The following is an 11967-nucleotide window of genomic DNA, read 5'->3' as shown; positions in this document are numbered from 1 at the left end:
TTTTATGTTTCTTATTCGTTGTCACTTTAAAATGACAATAAGATGCATTTATTAATTTTTCCAATGTTACCCTTATTAATAATGAATGAACAAATTGTAAAAAAATTCGAAATGATTATTTCAATTTTTATTATAATATTAATAATAATTTTTTCCAGGTGTATACTCTGTAATTAATATTATTTGCGTCACCACGTCTTCTACTTCTATTCCACACATTTTGACATCACATCCAAAAATTACAAATTGTTTGCCCTCCAAATATGCACTTATAAAAATACATTTGTCTTCTGAATATGTACCAGCGAACATAGCTACTATAGTTATTTTAGAAACATCTAGGAGAATATAAGTAGCTCTCTTGCAATAATAAATAAGAACAAGTACAAAATCACAACAAATCTAGCAAGATTGTTTTTTCAAAATACACCAGCCCTTGTACATTTAATCCAAAAAGGGGAGGAAAACATAATCAGAATAGTGATACAATAGTGATGCACTTTAAAAGGGGGGCCTCTTATGTGCAACCATGAAAAATTACACAGTTCTATATCATTGGTTAGAGTTAGAGATAATCAGAGTCTTCTATATCTCAATTTCTTCTAAATAATCAGATTGTGTAAATTGATATTCCAGTTATAAAACACCAGAACGCTTAGGTTGACCGGCAGAAAGCTTATCAATAACCTTTGAGTAAAAGTTCCAAGATTTACTTTCTTCAGTTAAACGCTCTTGACCAAATGGGTGCTGCTCAACATACTTCAACATATCTTCAGCATTTGCTAATCCTTCCAGATATTCACGTAGATCACCTCCAACAGCTGATACAAATCATTTCTTGTTATTTATAATGCATATCATAAGGCTTTAGAGGGAATTTAAAAGTGTACTCTATAGTCCACCACTATAAAATAGCACTTCAACAATACAAGAAATGCCTAATTAAAGCACTCTTGTGATTGAAAAATTATTATGAAGCAAAAGTACAAGTCTAACCCAAAAGCGCAATTTTAAACAGAAGGTGTAGCCTTGTAGGAAATAACTAGAGTATGTTTCTTAGAATACCATATAGACGATCCTAAAAAATTTGTTTTCTTCCTTTTTGGCAGATGTGAGATTTAATGCATGTTTGATATCACAGTAATTTTGCTAGAATCACATGGAACCAACGTGATTTTCAAAAGTTACAAGTTGTGGCTTTTGAAAATCACGGCAGCTAATCGTGATTCTAACAAACCCATTGTGACGACAAACATACACTTAAGTTAACTTTTAAAAGAAAGCTCTATAAAATAACATACACAAGAGAGCTATATAGAAGGGATATAAAATATTTAAGTCTTCCTATTGGCATAATCAAGCAAAACCTTATGACCATACAAATAAATGACATTTTGGACCATACCTAATGATTTGTCGTCCTGATTCTTATAAGTGAATGAATGCGGAAAGATTGAGTTATATGGCTACAATAATTTATCAAAACATTAAACACAAGTTAGGGCATGTCACTATATATAATAGCTGAAAATCTTAAATGAAGAGTTAGTTTATTTACAGGGTTAAGTAACCCCTTGTAGGGAGAGTCATCCAAGAGCAACGTATTTGATTCATTGTAGTATCCCTTCTTCCAAGGAAGATTAGGATCATGCTTCTCCCAAATTTTCCTCAGATCCTTAACAACTAGCGGCTTGTACTTGTCTTCAAGAGTGTTGAAACCCGTGTGAGTACAATGTGAAAGATCCTGTCAAAAAAATGTAGAATGAGATGAAAGTTTTCCAATGCTTCAAAGTAATTTCAACAAAAGAAACCAGACAGGGTTAAACAGAAATAATGAAAGCATTGATCTTTAAGGAATCATCATACCCTGGCATGATAAAATAATATTCCAAAATGTACAAATGTATCACGCTTGCAAGTTGATGTAATGCCATGTTTTATACAAAAAGACTAATGAGGGTCGAAAAAGAGAGCATTCATATTTAAATTTAGTTTCCGACAAAGTGGCAATATATACCACCGTGAAATTAAACCATTGCAAACCTGCTTAGTCCCTCACATTGAAATAAGTATGAAATACATGATTAAAACAACTCAAATTATAACTTAATATAAAAACAAAGCAAAAGAAGGTCATCCAAAAACTCACAAGTTTAAACATTATACATACCAAAACAGTTTTGAAATTGTTACATGACAAGTTATTTTAAAACGAAGGACAACAAAAGTATCCTTTTAGAAATAAATCAAAGTAAACGACGAAATGCTCACTGCTCACCCAACAGAAAATCAACTTCTGTTTCATCTTTCCCATCAAATAATCAACGACAAGTTTGACATTTACCCTACAAATTATAGAACCAAGGAGTTAATAAGCAACAGCAAAATGATTTCTTACCATACAAGAGTTCCCTGCAAAATGGGGCAGTTACTGAAACATAAATGCAGTTAAAGTGAGAACAAGGAAGTCAAGTGAAAGTTGAGGGTACCCAAGTCTTGAAGACCACACAGCCACATCAAATTTCTCGAAGCAGAAGTTAAGAAACTCTTTATAAAAAGGCCTCTTGAATACTGAAATGAAATACAATCCAATTAACAAAGAAGACTTAATTCATTGAAAAATGTGAAAAAACACAATAATTTCTCACATGCTTTCTTTGCAATGATTGCATCTGCTTTTATATCCTTTGGACGGGGCGAAGGAACTATGTCAGCAAGAAGCCCGTTGACATCAAGAACAAGAAGCTTCTTCTTCAAACATCCAACAGATATTCCAGTTGGAGGAATTTGCAAAGCCTTTGGCCCATCTTCATCAGTAATCGATAATTTTCACATTTCATTAGTACATCATTGTAATGCCTTGGTTATAATGAGTTTAAATAGTTGGGAATGAATGGAAAATTATAATAAATAAAGCATTTAGCAGAAGTCATATTCTGGAATAATAATGAAAGAATAGCCAAAACTGTGTCTTTTAAACAAACCCAAAATAAATAAATTTCCCATCTAGCCAAAAGTGACAATAATCTCCTGTTACTAACTACAGGAAACATTAATTCATTTAAGGAACAAAAGGCTTCTTAGTGCTCAAAGTATATTTTTTCAATATCTCACAAAACATTACTAGTGAGATTTATAATCTCAATGAGTAAAACACAATTTTAAAATCAGTTTGCAAAATTATTCACATCAAAATAGATTGATCATTATATAATTCATACAATGACATCTCATAATCAATTCAAATACCATCATTTCATTCACAACAATCATTCAAATCAACTTACAGTAATAAAATTAATAAACACGATATCATAACATCCCATTGCCTCAAAGAATCTGTCTCCTCCCATTGTAAGGATGTCCGCTATCACTTCTCAGAAGTTGATAGTATGCAAATCTATGCAGCAACAGATCAGCTCGTGTGGGTAATCAAGCCTATCTTTATTGAGCTCAAAGCTCATTTGTGTGGGGTATGAGACTCATCCATATGGAGCACATAGCTCATATCTAATGAAATATTTGTGGAGTATGAACCCATCCATGCAGTGCACACAACTCAATCTCTAGGTAAATAAAATAACCATGGGGGAATGCATAGCTCACCTCAAACAACCACCCAACAATCATTGATCAAAATCCCTTTTACTTTGGTTTCATACAAACATGATTAAAATGGATTATTCAAACCAATCATCCCTTCAAAATCCCTTTTTGAGGGTCATCTTCACAAGATCTCATTTGTAAAAGGGTTTATTCATACCATTCATTCAATAGCAACAATCACCCAAGTATACATGTTCAACCAATCATAAACCATCATTGATAATCATTGAATCAATAGATAAGGATATATATATATATATATAAATTGTTGAAGTTGTGGGATTTTAGAGAAAATAATAAGGGTTTTAATTCTATTGATAATAACTTTATACTAACTTGATACAAAATACTCAATAGTATTCTCTATTTATAGAGATACATAGACTCAATCCTAAATCAGGAACAAATCATACTAATAATGAGAGATATCTCTATGATTATAAATTGATCACAGGAAATTACTCAAGATACTCTAATATAATATAATTCATACTAATAATGAAAGATATTTTATAATATTCTAACATAAACAATAATAAACATCCCAAAATTTGTAGAGTTAGGTTTTCATCATAAACATGCCATCAATTTTCTTTACAAAAAATCCCTAACTCGTTCATAATTCCATATTCCCCAATCAAAGTACCATAAAAAGGTTGAGAAAAAGTGTGATCGCTCACCTATAGTAGACATTTTAATGTCACAAGTCTTCTTACTGTTTAACTTATTACTTTCTTGCGGGTCTCCATTCCTCTTCCGTTTTCTCTTACTCTTTGGAGAAGAGTTATTATTAATATCTGAAATTTATAATCTCAGTGAGTGAAAACACAGTTCAACCAAATCATAAACCATCATCAATAATCATTGAATCTACAAATCAGGATATTGAAACAATCAATTTAATGATTAAACACAGCATTTTGCAAATCCCAAAATTTAGAGTTTGGTTTTCATCATAAACATGTTCTGTGCCATGAACTTTCTTCAAAAAACCTTAACTCATTATATTTCTAAATTCCCCAAACAGTTGTACCATCCAAAATTAGAAGAAAAAAAGAGTCATTAATTACTCACCTATCGTAGACTTTTCAATGTCACAAGTCTTCTTACAGTTCAACTTATTATTTTCTTGCGGATCTCCATTACTCTTCAGTTCTGTCGTACTCTCTGGAGAAAGGTTATTTATACCTGCGATATCTATAATCTTAGTGAGTAAGATGGAATTTTAAAAACAATTGGTAAAAGTGATGTTTCCAGCCCGCACGGTAACCGGAAAAATCAACCAAAGTATCTGCATTCTTTCAAATGATCACTTACATCAAAATAGATCATAATAATTCATAACATGACATCTCAATAATCAATTCAAATACCATCATTTCATTCTTAATAATTGTCTCCAAATCAAGTTATAATAAATATAAGTAACACAACGCAATGGTGTACCATTGCCTCAGAATCTGCTTCATCTTGTTGGAAGGGTGGTGTCTGTTATCACATCACAGAAGGAGATAGTACGCAAATCTATGAAGCACAAGATAATCTCATGTGGGTAATCAAACATATCTTTGAGGAGCTCAAGGCTCAACTGTGTGGGGGGTACGAGACCCGTCGATAAGCACATAGCTTATATCTATGTAAACATTTGTGTAGTACGAGACTCATCCATGTGGAGCACACAGCTCAACTATTGGGAAATAACCATGTGATATGAGACGGATGACACATCCATATGGAGCACATAGCTCAACTTGGGTAAATAACCATGAGATACCGGACCCATCAATGTGGAGCACATAGCTCAACTTGGGTAAATAACCATGAGATACCCAACCCATCAATGTGGAGCACATAGCTCAACATGGGCAAATAACTATGAAACACATGGCTCATCTCTTACATATGGCACATCTCGAGTAAATAACTGTGAGATGCAGGACCCATTGATAGGAAGCACATAGATAATCATGGGTAAATAACTCTGGATCATTGGCTCATCTCATACATAAGGCTCATCTTGGGTAAATAATTATTATGTAAAACACCAAACCGATAGGGAGCACATAGCTCATCCAAGGTAAATAACTGAAACACATGGCACATCTCAAACAACCACCCAACAATTGTCGATCAAAATCCCTTTTAGTTTGGTTTCATAGAAACATGACTAAAATGGATTATTCACATCAAACATCCCTTTAAATCCCATTTTTGACAATCATCTTCATAAAAGGGTTTATTCATACCATTCCTTCAATAGAAACAATCACCCAAGTATACATGTTCAACCAATCATAAACCATCATATCAAAAATCATAGAATCAACATATATCGGGATATAGAAGCAATCAATTTCATGATTAACTTCAGCATTTCACAAATACCAAAATTTATAAAGTTAGGTTTTCATCATAAACATGTCCAAATCATCAATTTAAACCATAGAGAAATTGGAAAAAGTGATTACTCACCATTTGTAGACTTTTCAAAATCACTAGTCTCCATACAGTTCAAGTTATTATTTTCTTGCTGAACCTTATTCTTATTCTTCTTCTTCCGTCTTCTCTTTTGTTCTGTTATAATCATTGGAGAAGAGTTATTCATACCTGTGAAATTTGTAATCTCGGTGAGAAAAACACAACTTTAAAATCAATTTTTAAAACTGATGTTTCCTATTGACGCTGTAATCAGAAAAATCGACTAAGGCACCCACATTCTTTCAAAAAAAAATTTACATCAAAAGATCATGATAATTCATGAGGACATCTGATAAGTGACAATCAATTCAAATATCATCTTTTCATTCTAAATAATCGCTCAAATCATCTTAAAATAAAAATAATTAACACAATGCAATGGCATCCAGTAGCCTCAGAATCTTGCCTTATCCCATTGGAAGGGTTTTTGCTATCACTTTACAAAATATGATCGTAAGAAAATTTATGGAGCACCAGCTTGTCTCATGTGGGTAATCAAATGTATTGTGGAGCTCAAAGCCAATCCATGTGTGGTACGAGACTCATCCATGTATTCACACAGCTAAATTGTTAGGTAAATAACCATGGGGTAGCCAACACATGACACATCCATATGGAGCACATAGCTCCTCTTGGGAAATAAAATAACCACAAGATATAGGACTTGTCGATGTGGAGCACATAGCTCATCATAGGTAAATAATTCTGGAAAAAATGGCTCATCCCAAATAAATAGCTGTGAGATACAAGGTCCATCAATAGGGAGCACATAGCTCATCATGGGTAAATAATTGTAGAACACATGCCTTATGGGGTAGTCAACACATGACACATCCATATGGAGCACATAGCTCCTCTTGGGAAATAAAATAACCACGAGATATAGGACTTGTCGATGTGGAGCACATAGCTCATCATAGGTAAACAATTCTGGAAAAAATGGCTCATCCCAAATAAATAGCTGTGAGATACAAGGTCCATCAATAGGGAGCACATAGCTCATCATGGGTAAATAATTGTAGAACACGTGCCTTATGGCTTACATCTCATACATATAACACATCCATATGTCTCATATAGCTCATCTTGGGAAATTACAGCCAGATACAAGACCCTTCAATATGGAGCACATAGCTTATCTTGGGTAAATAACTGTGGAACTATGAAACACATGGCTCTTCTCATATATATGTCTCAGCCCTGGCAAATAACTGTGAGATATAAGACCCATAGATACGGAGCACATAGTTCATCCTGGGTAAATAATTGTGGAACACATGGCTTATCTCATACATATGAATCATCCTAGGTAAATAACCATGTTATACAAGACAATTGATAGAGAGCACATAGCTCATCAAAGTTAAATAACTATGGAACACATGGATTATCTCATACATATGGCTCATCATGAGTAAATAATCGTGAGATACAAGAGGCGTCGATAAGGAGCACATAGCTCATCTTGGGTAAATAACTATCGAACACATGGCTCATCTCAAACAACCACCCAACAATCATCGATCAAAATTGCTTTTCGTTTTGTTTCATATAAACATGACCAAATTGAATGATTCATACCAATCACCCCTTTTTGTCATACATCATAAAATCGCATTTGTGAAAGGGTTCATTCATACCATTTGCCAATGCATCTTCTGCTACAACCTTCTCTTTGAATTCTGAGAGATTTTCTTCTTGTAGTCTAGAATTTAAATCTGCATTCGGAGGTAAGATCGTCTAAGATGCAAACAAATATTTGAAAATATTGGATACAGTATTTTAAGTAAGGAGGCACAAAAAGATAAATGATCATAACCCAATAACGGGGATATACCAAATCTACCTACATAAATAACATGATCTATGCAAACACATCCTTAAGAAAATGCATAACATATTTAATTATGAAATATATAAATTGTTTCCAATCTTATTGATCATAAAATGTGAGGATCATAAACTAGCTAAAGCACACTGCAGTATAGGCCTTTAGGACCTACCAATAGCTGACACAATTTGAAGGCTTTTTATGTTTGACCAAACATAAATCCTGAATTCTCAAACAACAGAAATTAAAAAGCTGAAGCTCCCTTGCATGCATTGTACATTAAAAAATAATGAGTGAAGTAGCTTCCAATAATCTAAAGTAAAACCCTCTAGCAAATCTAAAATCAGTGGGTGATGTCAAGTGCTTCCACTAGTCATTCAGTCAAAAAGTTCAAGCCATTTATGGGTTCTTCTTACTTGATTTAGCAAGAATCATCATAGACATGGTGATTTTAATTTTTCTTCGGGTTTACTAGCAAATGCTATTACTGGAGAAGATATCACTGATTCACTTGGTCATGAAACTAAACACTATAACTTCCCGCACATTCACAGGAGCATTATTAACAACATGACAATATAAACTGCAAATTGCTCATAACATCAACAAGGTGCATATGCATTTTCTAATCATAAGAGGGACAAACGAACTAAAAACTCATATGATTGAATCTTCGGATCAATAACATAAAAAATAAATAAATAAATAAAAAACCAGTTTCATGATTAAATCCCACCATTTCTCAAATCCTAAAATTTATAGAGTTAGGTTATCATAAAAAAACATGTTCTCTGCCATCAATTCTCTTTGTACAAAAACCCTAACTCGTTCCAAAATCCAAATTCCCCAATCAAAATGAACCACAGAAAAGCTGGAAAAAGTGTGATTACTGACCTGTTGTCTCAGAGTTTTTAATGTCACAAGTCTGATTACAGTTCAAGTTATTATTTTCTTGCTGAACTTTATTCTTCTTCTTCCGTCTTTTTTTTTGTTTCATACCTGTGACATTTATAATCTCTCTGAGTAAAATACAACTTTAAAATCAATTGGTAAAAGTGATGTTTCCTACTGGCGTGGTAACCAGAAAAGTCTACCATGGCACCCGCATTCTTTCAAAAAATCTTTTACATCAAAATAGATCATTATAATCCATATAAGGACATCTCATGAAAATCATCTTATAATAAAAAAAAACTTAACATAATGCAATGGCATTCAATCGCCTCAAAGAATCTGCCTCATCCCATTCAAAGGGTTTCTGCTATCACTTCACAAAAGGTGATAGTAAGCAAATCTAAATCTATGAGCACCAGCAAACCTCATGTGAATAACCAAAGTAAATTCGGGTGGGGTACTAGACTCCTCCATGTGTAGCACACAGCTAAATCGTTGGGTAAATAACCATGAGGTATTCGACACACGACACATCGATATGGAGCACATAGCTCACCTTGGGAAATAACCACGAGATATGGGACATGTCGATATGGAGCACATAGCTCATCATGGGTAAATGATTGTAGAACACATGGTGTATATCTCATAGACACATCCATATGGAGCACATAGCTCATCTTGGGAAATAAGCACAAGATATAGGAACCATCAATATTGAGCACATAGCTCATCCTGGGTAAATAATTGTTGAACACATGGCTCATCTCGTATATATGGCAAATCCCGGGTATATAATTGTGAGATGTTGGATCCATCGATAGGGAGCACATAGCTTATCTTATCCATATGGCTCATCATGGATAAATAACCATGTGATACAAGATCCATTGATAGAGAGCACATATCTCATCCAGAGTACATAGCATGGATTATGATTATCTCATATTCCTCGTCATGGGTAGATTACCGTGAGATAAAAGACACATTGATTGGGAGCACATAGCTCATCTTGAGTAAATAATTGTGGAACACATGGCTCATCTCAAGTAAATAGTTGTGGAACACATGGCTCATCTCAAACAGCCACCCAACAATCATTGATCAAAATTGCGCTTCATTTTGTTTCACATGAAGATGACTAAATTGGACTATCCATACCAATCATCCCTTCAAAATCACTTTTTTGACAGTTATCATCATAAAATCACATTTGTAAAAGGGTTCGTTCATACCATTTGCCAATGCATCTTCTGCTCCAACCTTATCTTTGAATTCTGAGAGATTTTCTTCTGGTAATATAGGATTTAAATCTGCATTCAGTGGTAAGATCATCTAAGATGCAAACTAATATTTGAAAATATTGGATAAAGAATTTAAACTGAGGCGCAGAAAGATACATTATCATAACCCAATAACGGGATATACCAAATCTACCTACATAAATAACATGATCTATGGAAACACGTTATTAAGAAAAATCATAACATATTTAACCATGAAATAAATAAATTGGATCCAATCCTACTCTTCATAAATGTGAGGATCATATACTAGCTAATGCAGGAAAGGCCTGTAGGACCTACCAATAGCTGATACAACTTGGAGGCTTTTCTTTTTGTCAAAACATAAATCCTGAATTCTCAAACTACAGAAATTATAAAGCTAAAAAGTTCCCCTGTGTGCATTACAAATTACAAAAGATTGAGTGAAGTTTCTTTTCACCAGAATGCAGGCAGGACTATAACCCTCCAGCAAATCTAAAAATAATGGACGATGTCAAAAGCTTCCAATAGTGGGACAGTTCGAAAAGTTAATGCAATTTATAGGTTCTTCTTACTTGATTAAGCTAGAACTATCACAAAAGCTACATAGACAGCGTGTTTTTAATTTTTCTTCAGTTTTACTAGCAAATGCTATTACTCAAGAAGATACCACTGATTCACCTTGTCATGAAACTAACCACTAAAAACTTCAACTTCCCACACATTCACCATAGCATTATTAACAAACAACCATTGCTGCATAAATTGCAAATAGTTCATAAAATCAACAGGGCGCATATGCATTTTCTAATCATAGAGGACCAAAGGAACTAAAAACTCCTATCATTGAATCACCAGTTCAATAGACACAAAAAACAATCAGTTTCATGATTAAGGCATGTTACATATTATAAAAAAATAACAATTTTGGTATTTCACAATTTAGAGAATAATTCTTACAAATTTTAAAAAGAACAAAAACTATTGTGTTTATTTATAGATAATGAAAATCTCTTTTGTTAAATAATTAGTTCTCAAAAATGATTCTTATAATAAACTACTCAAAACAACTTCTCATTTGAAGCAATTTTTAGATTACTTTCATATTCTAAAATTTTTCAAGAGCTCTAACAAACTGATGAAACTCTTGAAAAGTGAATCTTTTTTAAAGAAAATGATTATTTTTAAAAATAAGGCCTAACAAACAGCTTTAAATTCAGCATTTCATAAATACCATAATTTATAGAGTACGATTTTCATCAAAGAAAACACGTTCTATGCCATCAATTCTCATTATACAAAAACCCTAACTCACTCCTAATTCCAAATTCCCCAATCAAATGCACAATAGAAAAATTCGAAAAAATAAAAAAGAATGATTACTGACCTATTGTCGTAGAATTTTCAATGTTCAAGTTATTATTTTCTTTCCCAACTTTATTCTTCTTCTTCCGTCTTCTCTTTTGTTTTTTCTTCATCTTTGGAGAAGGAGAATTACTCATACCTGTTTCTCAACAAAAAAAGATAGTAATTTCGTTGTTGATAGATTCTCGAAACGAATGAATTTGAATCAGCTTCGATCTGAGACTGAATTACGGAAACAGAGTTGAGACGGTTCGCTACTAGGGTTACAACATCTTGAACGCGCAATTTTGTTTTCTTCTTCGGTTATATAGAGTAACTATAAATCGCCAAAATGGTCTTGATTTTGTAGAGTGGTAGTAAATTTAGTCCACGAGAATATCAATATTTTAATTCAGTAAATGTTTTTTAAATTTATTCTTTTTTGTGGGATCGTTATTAAATCTCATCTATGGTAACTATGGTTCGTTAAATGTATTAATTACAATTAAAATAGTGTACGTTTTCAAATTGATACTTAATAATATTAAT

At 33.0% G+C, this 11967-nt stretch overlaps 1 protein-coding gene across 4 annotated transcripts; it reads right to left on the bottom strand.

The window, feature by feature from the left end:
* Positions 1-339: 339 nt before the first annotated feature.
* On the bottom strand, positions 340-11740 carry LOC101502736 (uncharacterized). 4 transcript variants are annotated; one of them, XM_004514779.4, is made up of 13 exons: positions 11462-11740; positions 10045-10122; positions 8810-8914; positions 7725-7802; positions 6079-6213; positions 4681-4803; positions 4287-4403; positions 2649-2807; positions 2490-2571; positions 2279-2345; positions 1559-1744; positions 1406-1466; positions 340-821 (listed from the first exon to the last, which is right to left on the bottom strand). In XM_004514779.4, exons 1-13 carry the CDS (start codon positions 11574-11576, stop codon positions 637-639), a joined length of 1491 nt encoding a protein of 496 aa, XP_004514836.1. In that variant the 5' UTR covers positions 11577-11740; the 3' UTR covers positions 340-636. The 4 variants fall into 4 exon arrangements, with proteins under 4 accessions (XP_004514836.1, XP_004514837.1, XP_012575542.1 ...); XM_004514780.4 differs by having other exon boundaries at positions 4681-4794; positions 11462-11723; XM_012720088.3 differs by having other exon boundaries at positions 6079-6180; positions 11462-11723.
* Between the last annotated feature and the right edge of the window lie 227 nt (positions 11741-11967).

This window comes from Cicer arietinum, chromosome 3, assembly GCF_000331145.2.
Source record: "Cicer arietinum cultivar CDC Frontier isolate Library 1 chromosome 3, Cicar.CDCFrontier_v2.0, whole genome shotgun sequence".
Taxonomy (NCBI): Eukaryota; Viridiplantae; Streptophyta; class Magnoliopsida; order Fabales; family Fabaceae; genus Cicer; species Cicer arietinum.
The sequence above is the reverse complement of the archived record's forward strand: the minus strand, read 5'-3'. Positions and strand labels throughout refer to the sequence as shown.